Below are 18,275 nucleotides of genomic sequence, written 5' to 3'. Positions count from 1 at the left end.
TTCATTTCATAAAACTGGACATCACAAAAATAAGTTTTCTAGCATATAACTAATAATTTCTCTAAGTTTAAATGGGCATATATTTTGAAATAACGCCAGCCTGGCCAAATTCAAGAAATGGATAGTTGTTACATATCAACCTGCCTTTCAAGGATAAATATACAGCTATTCAGTTAACATCCATCGATTCTGCACTGCAACTATTACACAATTTTTTTGGACAGGAACTATTCCACATTGAAATACATGATGCATCCTATTATATTTTGTTTCACCCAAAAGTATGCATTTTGCTTTGCAAATACTTTGGTTATTTTTGTGGTCTGGCTTATCTTAGCAACATGATACATGAGATTACTCAAATCGAATAATTAAACAGGAAATCTTGCTTTTGCTCATTCTTACTAAAGCCTCCTTTGCTAAGCACTCAGCAGCTTCTTGCGGGTCATCTAGGTGCCTGATAAGGTTTACAGCCTCTTGATGCTTCATCACCTGCAAAAAAAAAATGGACTATGAAGTTGAATAAACAATGACTTGGTTTTCTGTTGTTATGTGAGGGGGGAAATGAGCAAGTTTCATAATATTTACCTCCCATATGCCAGTACTTGCCAGGACAACAAATTCAGTACTAGCGTCTATTTTTTCAGACGAAACAAAAGGTTCAGAGCTTTTAGAGGACCTTGTTCCTCCCGAGTTGCCTGCTATGCATAACTTGGGCACCTTAGCACCTGATATTAAGATGGGCACGATTGGTGTATAGGAATATCTTAGTTGATTTAGTATTTAGTCCAGGAGTAGTAGTTGTGTTTGTTATAGCATCAGCACATTATTTTGACAACTAGATCATTGTCTGGAATAGATGTAGGGGCAGAGAACATCATTACCTGAGAACAATTTGTATGACCAATGTCGCTTAGTTGACTGCTTATGCTTTCGGCCAACTTGGTGAGCCTCACCATCTTTACACACAATAGCTCTATACTCTCCCATATGAGCCAGTACCAGCTTCTCTCCATTGATGACAATGGCAGATGCAGAACCCACTTTCCACATATCTTCCCTCTTACTTGTCTCCCTCATCTTTGCTCTCACGCCAAGGTAAGCCTTTCTTATCGTTTCTTTGCTCTTCCTCTTCATCTCAGACTGCCCCCATAAGAAATTAATCCCATTTTAAATGAGAAAGATTTTAAGTACTTATTGAGGTCTATTACATTGCGTACCTGTGGGGGCTTCTTATCGAATAAATGAGACTGCATATACTTGGTAACCCGATCTCCTACCTGAGCATCGAAAATGCCAAAGAACCACAACTCCTGTCCTTTGTTCTCTTCTCTTTGCACCACAACAGAGTCTGAGTCGAGCTCATTTATTTCACCTGTGGATAATCTATCCTCTACAACGTGAAATCCATGTAAGATCGGCGTCATCCAGGAAGGCTTCTTTCCATTCTGATCCTTTCTCTTCCCATACCCAATAGCAAACTTTCTGAGCTTAAATGCCTGAATATCAGGGATACACAGAAACTGCTTATCAGGAGCCTTCGAAAATCCCCTTTACCATAACATACAATTTAGCTACATTGCTACGTTTGTATAATTTTGAAGATATATTTTACAATGGGAAATCCCTCTTAAGGTATGGAAATTTCAGATTAGACAAAACGTCGATATATCTAGATAAGTAAATGTTTAAAAATTAAAACAACTAAACTGAAATAGAAAGCATACATAAAGAGTAGATCAATGTGTGTAAAAAAGGAGTGGTACCTTAAAATTGAGATTTAGCTTCTTGATCCCCATGTTAACGGTGATATAATTATAATTATCCGAAGAAAAGGTAAAAGCTCGCAAATTTCAATCAGCGAAAGAGAGGGAGACGTGCATTTGCATTTCGCAGTCAATAAGGAGTCTAAAAAGTAGTATCTAATAATTTGTGAAATAATCAATGCAAATCCTATTTTTCTGAAAACAGTTACGGTCATAATAATATTCCTATGAGAAAGTCTGCCGGGCCCACTGGTATCTACCAATTTATTTTGAGGATTCAAAAAAATGGTAACGTGTTTTTAATATTACTACATTTTAACTTTTTACGTAAGTTTTTTTTTTGACAAATATGACTTATAATCTTACAAATGAGTATCGATTTTCGTAAATTCTTGAAATGAGCGAAAATTAAACTCAGGACCTAGGACGGGACGATAGAGGATAGTACTCTTTATAGAAGTTTTTAATTATTATTTTGATAATTATGTATGAACTATGGTGTGCAAGCCTTATATCCGATATTTATAAAAATTCCGGTCCATTTTTTAAAATCCGATCGAATATCTGGTATATCGGCTGCATACACAAGGTTATTTACAGATATAAAAGTTATATTTTTCGCTTTTTTCCCATTACTTCCGGTTAGGCATGTCAATAGATCGGGTTTGGAACAGAACGACCTAAATTCATATCTATTTATTTTTTCGAATTCAGATCGGATCGGTCCGAATTTTTTATAGGCCGATTTATATCTGCATCCGTTCAGATCACGAATTTTGGATCGGATATCCGCTGTATATTTATTTTTTAACATAACTTATTACAAAAGCTATTATAAATTGAAAACATATCATTGGATTGTAAAGTATTTGATTATAACGATAAAAATAAATTGATGTGTGATATGGAATTGTTATCTAGAATTGAGATTGGGTGCGGGATTGGGGCGATATGCAGCCTGAAAACTTAAAAGAATTAGGGTATACTATATAAGTGGACTAAACTCCGGAGATTTGACCGAATGAAATATAGACAATGGGTCTTGATATATATATATATATTTATATATATATATATTTATATATATATATATAGTTGGTTGGTAGTCGGTCTGGGCACCGTAATTATAGTAATATTTAAAATAAAACACTCTCATAAATAGATAAAAATTCATAAAAAAATTATAATATGTCTAATGGTTTTCGTTAAAACAAAATAATATATATAATTCACCGGGTCAGGCTAAATAAAATTTTACTATTGATCTAAATTTAAATAAAAAATTGAAAAAATAACATATAGTTAGTTGAATTTGAAGAATCGGGCTAAAATAAAATAATAAATATTATTAATATCGCTAAAAATATTATATTATTGGGCCGGACTATAACAAAATAAAAATTTGAAAGGAAATCCGTGGAGTCGATATAATATCATCAAACTAAAACAAAATAATACATATTATCCATTCGATCTAAAATAAAATAATAATCACCCCGAGCTAAAATAATATTAAACAAAATAATAAGTATAATTAGCTGAATTTGGTTGATATAACGGGCCTCAAGCTAACATAAATATTTTGCCATTAACACATAAAATTTTACCATTTATTCGTGTTTAAACATATTAAACTAACATGAATCTGAATATAGTTAGTTGGATTTGGTCGATTAACAGACTAATGACAATTCGTTTACTACTGATCTCAGCTAAAATTTACCTTTAAATTAAATATAATAATCTTTCGATTACACATATATAAAATATCAATAGAAATATAAATTTCAATCATTACATTATTTTTTAAAACTGTAGTATCACTAACTTATACACCTATATGTATATTAATACGTATTATTAAATTATATTATTAGAATTTCAAATATATAAGTTTCATAACTTAAATTTTTTACTTCAAATTATATTCAATTTTTTTTTATAATCTTAAAAATAATCTGTGCATCGCCCGGGTTTTAAGCTAGTATATATATATAGGCAATTGTTCAAATAGAAACAATCCTTAAAATGAAAAGTAGAAATAACTTAAAAAATTTACATTATGCTTCCTTTATTTTTAAACTCACATTATACCCCCCAGTTCACACAATAAGTTTCATAATTTACATTTTAGCCCCCACGCCAGTTACCACATCATCACAACGTCAGCAGTGGGACCCACTGCCATGTCAGCGTTATGTCAGCAGTGGGACCCACTACCACGTCATCGCCAGAAAATTACCATAAAATCACCGTGAAAATGAAAAATCTTCAACAGAATTAAAATCACCACATTCGCCAACTACCATAACTACCAAAAAATTACCAGATCCGGCGAACACAACCACCAATCCATATTCGACTACTACCACAATCACCAACAAAATCGTTAAAATTTTAAAATAATCATTATAAAATAATCTAATAATTACCAGATTATATTAAATCACTAAAAACTGAAAAAACTTCGAAAAAGATAAATCGGACTACTTCAGATCTGCTGGAAAAGTGGCAAATCCAGGCGGAAGGAGCGGCGACGCTGATGTCGTAGAAAAGAAGAGAAAATGTTAATTAAGCCGGGAAACAACGAAGTTATTAAAGGTTGAGTGGTTAAAAACCAGAGGAGAGAAATGAAAGAGTGAGAGAGGGAGGGGAGAGAGGGAGGGGGAGAGAAAGAGAGAGATAGAGAGATTCGTGTTACTGGAGTTGGAGGGTGGAGCAGCGGCGACGTGAATTGGTGGGTGGTGTTGTTCGATGGTGGGTGAGGTGGTGGCTGGTGGAGAGTGTGGATGTTAGTGTGGCAAATATAAGTTATGTTTTTCCTAATTTCGAATATTGATAATTGTTGTGCTGGTCTTAATTTAACGAGTTGGGGCTCGATTTCTAATTTTCAGGCTAAGCATATTTCTACTAGAATAACCCTCTCTCTCTCTCTCTCTCTCTATATATATATATATATATATATATATATATATATATACACATATACATACATATAAATCGGACCGGGTTATTAACGGATCGGCTCCGCCTAAATTCATATCCGCTAATCAGATTATTCTTATCAGATCGGATTTTTAATAGGTCGATCCATATCCGCTAAAATAATCACGGATCAGATCGGATTTTCGCTCCATTGACCGGCCGACTTCCGGTATAATATGGACATTTATTAATTTATTTATTTAACAAAAACACTTATTCATCCTGATTAACAGTTTCATCAGAGTTGCTCATATTTGGATAGGTGGCAGGTAGAGGTGGCCAAACGAGCGGGTCGAGCGTGTCGTGCCGAGTTTCAAGCGAGCCAGTTCGGTGAATACTGAACTCGTGAACGACATGTGAAGATGAGCGGTCCGTGCCGAACCGGGCCGAGTCAACAAAATGGCAACTCGTGAACAGTTCGCGAATTAGGCGAGTTATGCGATTCAGTGACAGCTGGCGAGCCGTGCCGTGCGGGCGAGCCGAGCTGTTTATTTTTTTATTAAAAAAATGCCTCTCAACTCAAGTCTCACTACCGCCTGTTAATTCAAATGTTTAATATATATATATATATATATATATATATATATGCAAACCCAACCCCTGAGTCTGTACGACCCTACGTAGCAGTCTAGTTGATTATCTAAACTACAAGTCTACATCTCACATGTTTAGATATTATTTTAACATATACTCCCTCTGTCCCTCCCATTTGTTTACACTTTCCTTTTTTGGATGTCCCTTCCAATTGTTTACATTTCAAAGTTTTTCAAAAATAGTATTTTTTTTATAATTTTTAAAATAACTACATCCACTACTTCTCTCTATTATACTCACTTTATACATATAATATTAATTGGTCATACTATTTTATTCACTTTTTAACTTTTCTCCACTACTTTATTATTTTTCTTAAACTTCGTGCCCAAGCCAAATGTAAATATTTGGGAGAGACGGAGGGAGTAGTTGATTATTTTAATCAACTCACCAAATATCATTTCATTATTTGAAATATTTCAGTAGCTATTTAACTGACTTTAAAAAGAAACAGAATGATGAACAAGGTTGCAGGAACGTGAAGACTTGTAGGTGTACGTTGGAGTCTCCAACTTGGAGAAGCTGTTGTGTTTGTGGGCCTGTGGCGAGCCGAGGCGAATTAATGAGTGGGCTGAAGCGATTCACACGAGCGGGCCGAGTTGAACGTGCCGAACGGTTCCGTGCCGATTTGACGAGCCAATCCATACCGATTTTCGGTTCCATAAATATAAACTCGTATACGCCCCGCTATTTATAACGATTTGTGTAATATCCGAGATATATCGTGTAATTATTTTTGCTAATAAATAATTATTATGTATGTTCAGTATTTATTCTGTGAATTATTTGTTAAGTGTTAAATGTGTTTGGATGTTTAAAAATAATATTAATTGAGTATTTTAATTTTTATATGTCCAAAATAAAATATAAATAATTGTCATATCTTCCTATTTAATTTTATGTTGATTTATGATTTTATAGGAAATATATGGATTTTATAAAATCTTTTTCCGAGCATTTTAAAACTATTTTATACAAACGGGAACCAACCGACGTCATCCGTTTTTACGTTTTTATAACCCGAAACTCTTCCGAGAACTCTTTCCTAACCTAATTGCAATATTCCGAGCATTTTCCATATTTCGACTTTTTCGATACGGTTTGTCGTGCGCGGGTCCCGGCGCAACATTTTCGATACATTATTCGTTTCGGTAAATCAATAAAACTCGTATTTTTGATAACGAGATCTTTTTATTAAACTATCACAATTATCACCTCGTAATACGTGTAACCAGGCGCTGAGACCAAGACCGCAGTACAAATTGTACTGGTTTGGATAATTATCCCGAAAACCGGTACCGTTTGGATTAGTTTTTATAAATAAACGTACCATTTTATATCCGGAATGATCCAACGGGATACTAATTTTCCGTAATTATAAATAGCCTTTACCGTATTTTATTTCGTACCGAAAATCATTTGCAAACAGTAATTATAGAAATTTACAGAGAAAATTCATATATTCATAAACCTTTCTGAAAATCAAAGCAACAATCGGAGGTGTTACCGGAATCCGTTTGGAAAGCTCGAGTACTCAAAACGAAGGTCTTGAGGTGTACTATCAGAATCTGTGTTCCATATCACTGCAGAATCAAAGGTTTATTTTCTGGAATTTATTTATTTTCAAATTATTTTGATTAAAAATATGAATTTTTGTTCGGATGATTGTTTGGATGATTTGATGCTTGCATATTGTAGAGCTTGTTTTCATGATGATTTCATATGTCATATGACTGATTTGGAGTTCAATAACATGTTCAAAATTGAGTTTAATCTTCGAATTTTAAAATTAGGGTTTATAACCCGTATGAATGTTCTTAATTGAATTTGGGGGTTTCTTAATTCGGGATAGATAGATGGTGTGGTATAGTGGGTTGTGTTCTTTGTGAAATTTGCAATCTATTCGTACAAGTTTTACAAATCGACGAGGTCTGTAGCGAAGGGAGTTGTATTTTAAAGTTTTCGTTGAACTCGCCGGAAACCGGCGAGTTTCTTGAACATTTTCCGGCCAACTCCGGGATGATTAGAATGAATTGATGGCATGGTTGTGTTTCTTGTGAAGTGTAGATGTGATCTGGAGGTTTAAAAGTGTGACGGTGCCGGAGGCGAGTTCTCCGGCAAACTCGTCGTTTTCCGGCGATTCCGGCGAGTTTCTTGAACATTTTCCGGCCAACTCCGGGATGATTAGAATGAATTGATGGCATGGTTGTGTTTCTTGTGAAGTGTAGATGTGATCTGGAGGTTTAAAAGTGTGACGGTTCCGGAGGCGAGTTCTCCGGCGAACTCGTCGTTTTCCGGCGGGGTGAACTGCAAAATTGCAGTTTAGCCCCTGTATTTTTGTAGGTGATGAAGTTTAGTCCCTCAGGTTTCCAGAATTTGCATATTTTGGATTCCTGTTTTAAAATTATTTAAAAATCATATTTTCTATTTATTTTAATTATAAAAATCCGTTTTTAATTTCTGAAAATTCCAAAAATTATTATTTTAATTCTAAAAATTATTTTTAATTCAAAAATAAATCTGAATTAATTAGTTAATTAATTTCAGTTAATATTTAATTGATTAATTGGTCAATTAATTCAAAAATTAATTGATTAATTGATTTAATTAATTATTAATTGATTTTAATTAATTATTTAATTAGATTTAATTATTTAAAAATGATTTAAAAATTCGAAAAATAGTTTCGAGCTTTAAAATATTATTTTAAATTGTTTTCAAGGCTCGATAATTATTATAAAATTGTTTCGAAGCCAGATTTGTCCAACCGAACCCTGTTTATTACTCTGAAATTGATCCAACGACCCGTTTTAATTCCGAAAAATGTTTTAAAAATCATTTTAAATACCCGAAAGCCTGTTTACGACCCGAGACTCCTTTATAAACAATATACCATTGATCGTTTGATGTGTTACGTGTTATATGTGAATTGTTATCTGACTGTCTGTGTATATGTTCTGTGTTTACTTGCTTATAATGTAACTTACAATCCGTTAATCGGATCTGGGTAAAACTGAAAGACATATGTCATAGCCTATTTATTTATTTGAGGATTTAATTCAACTCAAATAAGAATATAACAAGTAAATAGTGGTTCTATCGTCAAAGAGATCTCTCAAAGTAACATATGTCAAAGGATTAAGAAACATTGTTCATCTACAGACTTGAGGAATTACTTCACTGGAAGAAGTTCAAGAAATTGATCAAGCCTCAGTGATATAAATCAAGCTTGTGGATTTAATCAAGTGTCAGAGATCTTGTCAGGGTATCAATTAATTACAGGGATTTAATCTGAAGAAAATCAAGTTATTAAAGTCAAGACAAGAAGAAACGTTACGGAAGTTAGTCATTCATGAACCAGACAGTACATCGAGTGTCAACATTGAAGTGGTGGAATTGATTCATAATTTTCAGTGATTTACAGAAGATTGTCAGAAGAGTGGTTGCTGTTCAAGAATAGTATTAATTCTCTATTAATTAATTAAGTCATATAATTTAATTAAGAAAATAAATTATATCTGCAAAGATTAATTTATTGATTAATTGAATTAATTGGTTAATTAATTCTGAATTAATATTATGTATTTTCAGAATTGATTTTGAATTAATATTCAATATTAATTTAGCAAGACAAATATTTGAACTGGTATGACAATTCAATTGTCATACCGAAAGTCTTTCCAGTTCTTTTAAATTGTCATACCGAAAGTCTCTCCAGCTCAAAGGATTGTCTTGCCGATAGTCTTGCCAGTTCATTCAATAGTCTCACCGATTGTCTTGCTAGATCAAAGGATTGTCTTGCCAGTACAATTCAATTAGATTTATTGATTACTTAAGTGAAGAGAAGCAGATCATTCAAGACATTGACATTGAATATTCAACCAACTCAAGAACACAGAAAGAAAAGAAGCAGAGAACTTATTATCTTCAACTGCAATATTTAAGGACATTAATTTCTAGTATTTATTGTTAAATCTAAACCACTAGAAATCCTTCTCTTGTTCTTGTGTAACTATCTAGCGGATCTAAATCCCTAGAACTTAATCTCAAATTGCTTTTAGCATTTGATCTTTTTATTTCAAAAATAGAAAAAGTTCATGTCGAATTTATTCTAGATTTGGAATTATTTATTTGAGATTAATCCCTTGTAAACGATACCGTTGTTGTAACACCTTTCAAGTTTAATAATAGTTTTATTTAACTTGAATTTTGTTTCACTTTTTTATTCCACATTATATTCGATTAAACGGTATAGTTTGTATTCAACCCCCCTTCTACAAACATTTTGGGACCTAACAATTGGTATCAGAGCCTTCTGATTAACGAACAAATCAAGATCCTAGACTTTTGTGATTCTTCCACTCCTTGAATTTTTATTTACTAAAAATATCATAATGACTAGTACCAGGCAAGTGTTCTGAACTTTCTCGAGATATATTGTAGTTGATTGATAGTCATGTTCTATATTGCAAGTGCTTTGAAGCACTGAACCCTAAACCCTGATTTCAGTTATTGATCTTGAGCCATAAACCTTATTCTTTCTAAACCATTGATTGTTGTACACCCAAATACGAACCACAAATATACGATACTACTCCACAAATACATACAAACTAAATACCAAACGCTGAATCGAATTACTTACATATTCAAACCATTGTACCTTATGCTTTGAAAGACCAAATCCTTGTAACCTTGAAACATTGATTCCTTTGTTATACAATTCTTTCATTACCTAACAGCCAAGCTTTGAAATTGCCATATTGATCCTTTGTGAAGATTGAAACCATTTCATTATTGAACATCCAATATTGTTTATGATTCTGTTTATTGCTTTACATTGTTTATTCTGTTATTATGTTAGAATTGGATTGTTTTTATAAAATTACGGACCAGATTTATGGTCAGACCAGATTAATGGTCAAGTTAGGCCAATGTGTGCCTTGGATCCAGTAGTTAGAGCAGTGCTGTGTGCTTTGCTCGGGGTTAGTGCGTGACTGATCAACAGCCTAACCTTTGTTTTTAAAATGAAACTATAATATCCAATTCTAAATCATAATTCATTGTTCACTTGATATCATAACCTTTTCACTTGATGATCATTATTCTCAGTCTTGTCATGGAGACTTGCTGAGCTAGTTAGCTCATTTGTGCGATGTTGTTTATGTTCTTTTCCAGTTAAGAAGGAACCGGTTGGTAGCGAGAATCCCCAGTCCAGCGCGAGAGCTAGGGGTACAGGTTGATCGAGTTAAGCTAGTAGGCATCTTTTGGAATAATTTAAGTTTGTGAAAGTTTGTAATAATGTTTAATACTCAGTTCTGAGTTGGAATAGTTGGGATTTGAGCGATTGTAATATAAAGTGTGTGTGTGGCTTGTGTGCATACTTTAACCTGTTACAGTCCGTGGTAGTTGGTAAGTAGGGTCATTGAATATTATTATTATCTTTGTTATTGTTATAAGCAGGTTATAAATAAGGTGTGTGTGTGTGTAGACCCCAAACTTCTGACCCGGGTTTAGAAGGCGCCATAATTTGTGCCGATTCGTGCCGAGTCCGATATGAGCCAGTTTGAGGCGAGTAAAATGATGAGCCGAAGTGATTCAGGGTGAGCCAACCAGCTCGTTTGGCCACCTCTAGTGGAAGGTGCTTATAATATTAGCTTACGCGCTGTTATTATCTAGTTTACGAGTTTCCGCCATGTCTGTCAATGTCCAGTGACTTGACCACATCCATTGATTTTCCCATCCCTGGATCTTCATCTGTAAGAATTAATAAATAATAAAGAAAACATCCTTTAAACAACCATTTACTCATATTTCCATTCCTAGCAGTAGTCTAACTGGTAGGCTAGTTCTTAGTTAACCTTTTATTCTAGGATGTTATTTTGTTAGTATGTTAGTATTGTGGTTCTCTGTATCGACTCTTTGTCTGGTGCCGTGTGTATAGTGTTGAATATGGTTAAGTCCCTTGTATCAAGTCAACAGATTATTATCAATTATTGAAAGCACATATTGCTCTCTTTCTTTATTTCTTCTTCATTATGAAAAGAGCTGTAAGTGTTGATAGCATAAGAAAACATCCTTTAAATCTGTTCCCGAATACGTTTTGAAACCTGTTTATTATCACCTAGGTTGATCAGTTCTATTGACAGCCGGTAGTAAGTTCTCATTTGAAGATATGCAAAATCCTTTATTCCTTCACCCCTCTAATGGACATATGTCAATCAGTGTTACCAAGTTTCAAGGAGCAGCTAATTATTGCACCTGAAAAAGATCCATGGAGATCCAACTAGTTTCCAAAAAAAATTAGGGTTTATTGAAGGCACTGAAATTAGAAGCACCACTGATGCAGTCCAATGGGACACTTGTAATAATATGGTCCTATCATGGATACATAATAATATCAGTGATGCAATAAAGATATCAGTATTTGTTAGGTAATGAATACAACACAGGGGGTGAATGTGTTTTGGATATTTTTAAGGCTTTTTGAATGTTAGCTGTTTGATTAACAAAGCAGATTAGAAATGCAGTATTATTATGTTAACTGAAATAAAACAGTGCACACAATATTTTAAAACTCACTTAAATTTATATTAAAATCAAGCTAGTGTTTTGGTACAAATCCTGAGCTCTTTGTAAGTAAAGAACTCAACTTCTTCCTTGAGAGAGTTACAAGAAAAACTAGATCTGTTTGATATAAATAAAAGCAAAGGACAGGTGTTTACTTTATAGATTAGTAAACACAAGTTTACATAACATGCAATAAGATGTACTAAACCCTAATTTAAGTTATCTCTAAAGCTTTCCATTTCTGGCCTAGTGTATCTTTGTAAATCGTGCATGTCTGTGAGTTTCCTTTGTCAGTTAATCTTGGCTTTTGATCTTGCACTCTTCAAGCTGCTTTTGTAGAATTTTTAATCTAAGTGATTAGATAGTTTGTTGATTGATAATCTTGAATATTTAACTTGTCTACATTCTGTACTTGAGCTTCATGTCGAGATCTCCAGTTTGGTGTATAGAGAACTGACATCTCGATAAGTATTATGGCTTATCGAGATCTCTTAGTTCTCTATAAGTGTTTTGACTTGTCGAGGTCTCCAAGTTCTCTATAAGTGTATTTGGCTTGTCGAGGTCTCTGAGTTCTCTATAAGTGTATTTGGATTGTCGAGGTCTCTGAGTTCTCGATAGGTAACTTTGACTTGTCGAGATCTCTGAGTTCTCTTTAAGTGAACTTGGCTTGTCGAGGTCTCCAAATCTCTGCATGTAGAAATAACTTGTCGATAGCTCTAATCTTCACATCTTCATTTGCCTTGTCGATATCTCTTAGTTATCGATATGCAGAAATGACTTGTCGATTATTCCAATCTTCATATCTTCATTTGACTTATCGATATCTCTGGGACTTCTCGATAGGCCAATTTGGAATTCTTGAAAAGTCAATTTGGACTTCTCGATAAGTCATTCTGGAGTTCTCAAATGACTTCTCTATATGACTTGATCTGTGACTTGTAGATATTTTAACTTAGAATATTTTTCCCAATACATATTTATTCAACTCCAAGCTTCTTCATAATTTCTCTGAGGCATGATCTTCTTGATCTTCTTCCAGAGTTTATTCTTAGGCTTGAGACTGTTTACAGAAAAATACTCCAGTCTAATCTTTGACATTTTTACAAACTCAATTAATACAGTACAAAATACAAATTTAGATTATCATACAACTAATTCATAGGGCTGTTAATTTAACTTAGTCTTGTTATGATAGAGGCATGTCTTGCACAACAATCTCCCTAATTTGTGATAAGCGAGATTGCTTATCACAAATTCATGTCTGGTAACAAGACTAACCCCAAGTTACAATGAAATAATAAAGATTACATAAAAATTGACATAATTACAACTTTTATACATTAAGTGATTACATGAGTTTGATAAGTACATTCATTACATGAAATCCTCATAGCCTGGCCCTTTTCTAATAAGGTCCTTAAGATTTACTAGCACTTGTAATTCTTCTATAATTTTAATACCTCTTAGAGCTTCCACAAGTTTGAGCCACTCATCCAATGAATAACCATTTAGGTAACCAACTCTAAATCTTGAGAATCTGCCAGCTTTTATATTCAGAAAGTGTTCATCCTTAGAAAGTCTGCTCATCCCCTTTGCCTTGAGCTCATTTGATCTTTGTTCAAGTCTTACAAGTTCTTCTGCATACTTTCTATCTTTTTCTTCTTTTTCAGCCTTTGCTCTTACATTTCTTTCATCCCTTTCTCTCACCCATACACATAATACAACCTTCCAATCCCTTGTAATAATGTCCTTATCTCTCATCAAACTGATCACTCTTTTGAATTCTTTGGTTGAAAGTGTATTCATTAGTTTACTGCCAAGTAGTGTGAAGGTACCATCATCATAATATATCCTGATTTATGTATAGGATACAACCCAAACTCTAACTATTTTTTCATCCAACTGTTAAAAGTACTCATCATCTGTGGTGCACCAATTTAGTGGCAGAAAGTCATATTGATCAAAATAGTTCCACATGACCCTTTCAGTAACTTGCAATTTCTTTGGTTTTCTTCCAACAGATTTGAAATGAATTTTGGTTGGTGGCTTAAATGAGGGCAGGTTTGTGATTTTCTTCAAGGTGGATTGGCTAGATGTGATTGGTATTTTGAGTAGGGTGTTTGCAGTTGGTTTGTACAAAAATATGGGCTTAGAGTTTTAAGATATTGATTGTTTGAGCTTGTAGGTTTAGTGGTTTGAGCATGTTGGATTTGAATTGACTGGACATTCTTCTTTGTTCCTGAACCATCCTCCTTCTTCTTTCTTCTTCTCTCATCACCTCTTTTCTTATCATCTCCCTTTTTCTCATCTTGCTTCTTTTCTTTGCTACCAGTTGCTCTAGAAGATTGACTTGGATTTGAGCCAAAAGGTTTTTGATCATCTTGCTTCTGCTCATCATCATCCTTGTCATCTTTTAAGTTGAATTGTGAATTTGGCAACATGGTATCTGCATTTTGAAGATATCTTCCAAAGATTCTGATCATCTCCTCATCTTCAATTTTCTTGTTTGTCTTGGACTTTAGATCAGTTTCAAAGGACGTTATCAATATCACATTTCCTCTGACACAATTCTTTGGAATTGTGAAGAACTTGCACTTTCTAGATTGTGAACAGATGTAGGCTATCCCCTTGCTTGGATGAAGATAGGCTTAAAGAAAAGCAACTATCTGAGCCTTCTTGAGTTCATTTAGCAGTTGGGTGTCCTTTAGAATTACCGGATTAACTCTGTCAATAATTACATCCAGCTCAAATGCTCTCATGGTTTGAAGATTTGAGAGAGACACCTGTAGACATCTGTCCAAGCCACAGTGATTTACATTTGCCACTATTCTTTTGTCTAAAAAGTTATCAACTTTGACAATCACTACTCTAATGAAATTTATGTTATTGGCCAATGCTCTTTTGTAGGTAATATAGTTGTTGTGAAGAGACACCCTTAAGACTATTAATAGTTTTTTAGGTCACACAATACTATAGAAGGGGGTTGATTATAGTGTTTATACAATCAAATCGATTTAGAACACAAGTATATAACAGTAATCAAGTTTATTCAATATAATAAGCTCTGTTACAAAATAGGTTAAACTACTCTCTCAGTGATGAACAATATTACTAAGAGCTGCTAGGTTACAATGAATAATGTTCTCGTGAATGATAACACATATAGTGTAAACCCTAAGCTGTGTTTATATAGTACATAGTTACAAGATATCTTCTAATTGATATGGAATATATTTCTGTCTCCTAAAATATATCAATCAGATATTATCTTCTACAAGTCTTCTAGATGTCCAACTCTTCATGCATATCTTTTTTTGTTTTGGTCCAGATCCTCTCCTGTTTATCAGCTGCATTCCTTATCTGAAGTACCCGCACTTAAGTCCTGATGTAAATCCTGACGGCCTTAAGTTCTGATATAAGTTCTGACTTCAGTAAGTTCTGATTTCCAGTAAGTCCTGATATTAAGTTCTGAAACTAAACAAATCAGATTAGACAGGACATCACAAATATATTTAACAATCTCCCCCAACTTGTAAATTATGAAAAATATACAAGTTAATAGATTTGATGATGTCAAAAACATTTAAGTACAAATGCAATGAGAGTTTATTTAAACAACTAACTATAACTTATAGTCCTTGTATCTTTTACCAGTCTTACTGAGTCAATCTGAATCCAAAGTGATTCTTGACAAAGTTTGATATCAGCTTCTCTTCTGCATTTCTCAGGACTTGAGCTAATGCAACCTTGACTTGCTTCGTTTCTTCATCTTGACTTCCAATCTGGTAGATTGCATTCCTAAGTGCTGAGATGTGATTTCTTTCCAATCCATCACCAAGTCTGATTACCCTTGGATGAGATGAGTCTTCATTATAGCACATGCATTTCTCTTTCAGAATAACTTCAAGTTTAGCAGAATCCTTCTTCATTGGAATTTCACTTCCATCATCTTCAACTATCTTTGGAACAAATTCTACAATCCTTGATCCAGAGATTCTGGCTTTATCCCTTATAATCTTCATGATGAAATTTGACCACCTTCTGGTAATCTCAGACTTTATCTCCAAAAGATAATGAAAGAATTGAAGTTCTTTCAGCACATCTGATTCTGACATTCTGTATGTTCTTCCATCTTCAAGAAACAGAATCAGCTTTTCCTTGACATTACTCTTATCATGAGCATCCAGTACCACTTGAACAGATGTAATCTTGTCAAGGTGTTTCTTTGTAACTTCCTCAAGTGGTTTGTCAGTTAATAAGAATGGATCTCTGGTAATTACTTCAACTCCTGTTTTGATCTTGGCTTCTTCAGAACCTAATTCAGCTCTGTCTCTTGCTTCTCTGGCTTTTCAATCCAACATTCATGAAATCAGATAACAGTTGACTTTTCTTAGGATCTGATGGTTTAACATTTTTTTATTGGAGTTTCTTCTTATCATTAATTGTCATCTTGTTCAAATAAACTTGAGCTCTGTCAGAGGTTGATGTCTTGATGATTTGATCAAGATTTGTTGTTTCATTTACACCTTGATGTTCTGGAATGTCTTCACTTTGAATAACTTAAGCTATGTCAGAGGTTGTCTTAGATTCTTTTGTTATCTTCTTTCTTTTCAGAGTTTCAACAGTTCCATATTCAGCAGCTGTATCATTAAAAACCTGAACCAACTTGCATACAGGTTTCATTAGGATTTGAGTAATCTTCATCTCCTGCTTCTTTGTTGGTTCATCAACCTTCTCTTTCCCTTTTGCTTTGGGATCAATCTCAACTTGTGATCTTGTCTTGGGCTTTGAAGCCTCAGAAGTTGACCTTTTCTTGATCACAATGCCTTTTTCCTTAGGCCTTGAAGTTTTCTTTGCATTAGAAGCTTTAGACTTAGGATTTGTCTTCTCAGCTGCAAATCTAGCTTGTTCTTCCTTTAGAGTCTCTAAATCCATTCCAGGATTATGCTTGAGAAATAATCTTCTAGCAATCTCTTCATCAAGTGTCTGAATCCTGGGATCCTTATAGTAGATAGTAGTCTCCCTTCCCTTAAGCTTCAGAGTTTGTTAAAACTTCTGAGAGTCTTGGCTTCCTCCTTGAATGAGAATATCAGAACTTGATATCAGACTTTGATTATCAGAACTTGTTTTAAGAACTTGAGCATTCACAGCTTCAGAACTTGTATTCTTCTGTGTAGAAGATTTGCTAGAATCAGAAATTAGTTTCTGTGAAGTAACTTTGCTGCCATGCTTGCCATGACCTTGACCCTTGCCCTTGCTAGGGTTTCCCTGGTCATCTTCTTTATCATCCTTCTTCTTCAGTGTTTAAATAGTAGAGCATTTGGACTTAATTACCTTCTCCCCCTTTTTGGCATCATCTGATAGGAGTAGAGAGAGAAGAAGTTCCACTGAAGATTGGATTTCATTGAGTTGTGCTTGTTGAGAGGCTTGATTCTGCAGGACCTCATTCAGTTGGCCCTGTTATTTTTCTTGAACTTTCTCAATAGCCTCTACTTTTTCATATATAGATCTGATAAACCTGTTCTTGTTTAGCTTGAGCATCAGGTCTAGCTTATCAGTATTTTCCTGTATTTTATCAACCTTGGCATGAGTAATGGAGTGTTGACCTTGAAGACTTTTAGTACTGAGAGCTGTGACTTTAAGTTGAGCTTTGAAGTCAGAATTTGTCAACAACTCATCAGCTTTTGCAATATGATCTGACATAACTTTTGAACTTGGAATGAAATCAGATTCATTCCACTTCTTGGTCCATTCAACTCCTCTGTGAGTTTCCTCCCAAGGAACATGAGCTTCTTGTTCAACATATTTCAACAGTTCCTCCTTTCCAAGAATTGGAGCTGGAGTGTTTATTGGAGCTGACTCTCCAGAACTTACTAGAAACTCATCATCTTCTGACCACACAAGAGTGTGTGTGGCTGTAGGAGATTCTGGTACAACTTCATCTGTTTCCACATCCAGAATTGGAGTAGCTGGAACTTCACCATTTAATGGAGAAACAGGTGGAGTTGTCACTTGTCCTTGTGGTGCTTCCGGAAACAAGGAAGATGGAATGTTCAGCCTATGAATGTCAATTTCAGGACTTAATCCTGAATCTTCAACTGTAGTTGTTTCTCTGATTGGAGAGACATGAGGTATGATTACTGTATCTTGAACAGTGTCTTCAGCTTGAGGTGTAGGTGGCAGAGCTTCAATCACTATTGGTTCTGATGAGATCAGAGATTCCTGATCCCCTTCATCAGTTTCTTTAGCATCCTCAGATTGAGGTTGTGCCATATGCCTACCTGCTCTCATCTTCTTTGATATGGACTTTGGTTGTGAAGGTGTTGCTTGAGCAACATCAAAACTTAAAGTTCTTTTCCT

The 18,275-nt window shown here is 34.3% G+C and overlaps 1 protein-coding gene across 2 annotated transcripts; it reads right to left on the bottom strand.

The window, feature by feature from the left end:
* Nucleotides 1–100: 100 nt before the first annotated feature.
* On the bottom strand, nt 101–1,908 carry LOC141686759 (putative protein phosphatase 2C-like protein 44). 2 transcript variants are annotated; one of them, XM_074491816.1, is made up of 5 exons: nt 1,767–1,908; nt 1,221–1,499; nt 885–1,143; nt 589–728; nt 101–492 (listed from the first exon to the last, which is right to left on the bottom strand). In XM_074491816.1, the coding sequence occupies exons 1-5, from the start codon at nt 1,797–1,799 to the stop codon at nt 355–357; spliced, it is 849 nt and encodes a 282-aa protein (XP_074347917.1). In that variant the 5' UTR covers nt 1,800–1,908; the 3' UTR covers nt 101–354. The 2 variants fall into 2 exon arrangements, with proteins under 2 accessions (XP_074347917.1, XP_074347918.1); XM_074491817.1 differs by having other exon boundaries at nt 589–698.
* Nucleotides 1,909–18,275: the final 16,367 nt, after the last annotated feature.

This window comes from Apium graveolens, chromosome 9, assembly GCF_009905375.1.
Source record: "Apium graveolens cultivar Ventura chromosome 9, ASM990537v1, whole genome shotgun sequence".
Lineage (NCBI taxonomy): Eukaryota > Viridiplantae > Streptophyta > Magnoliopsida > Apiales > Apiaceae > Apium > Apium graveolens.
This window is presented reverse-complemented; position numbering and strand designations above follow the sequence as displayed.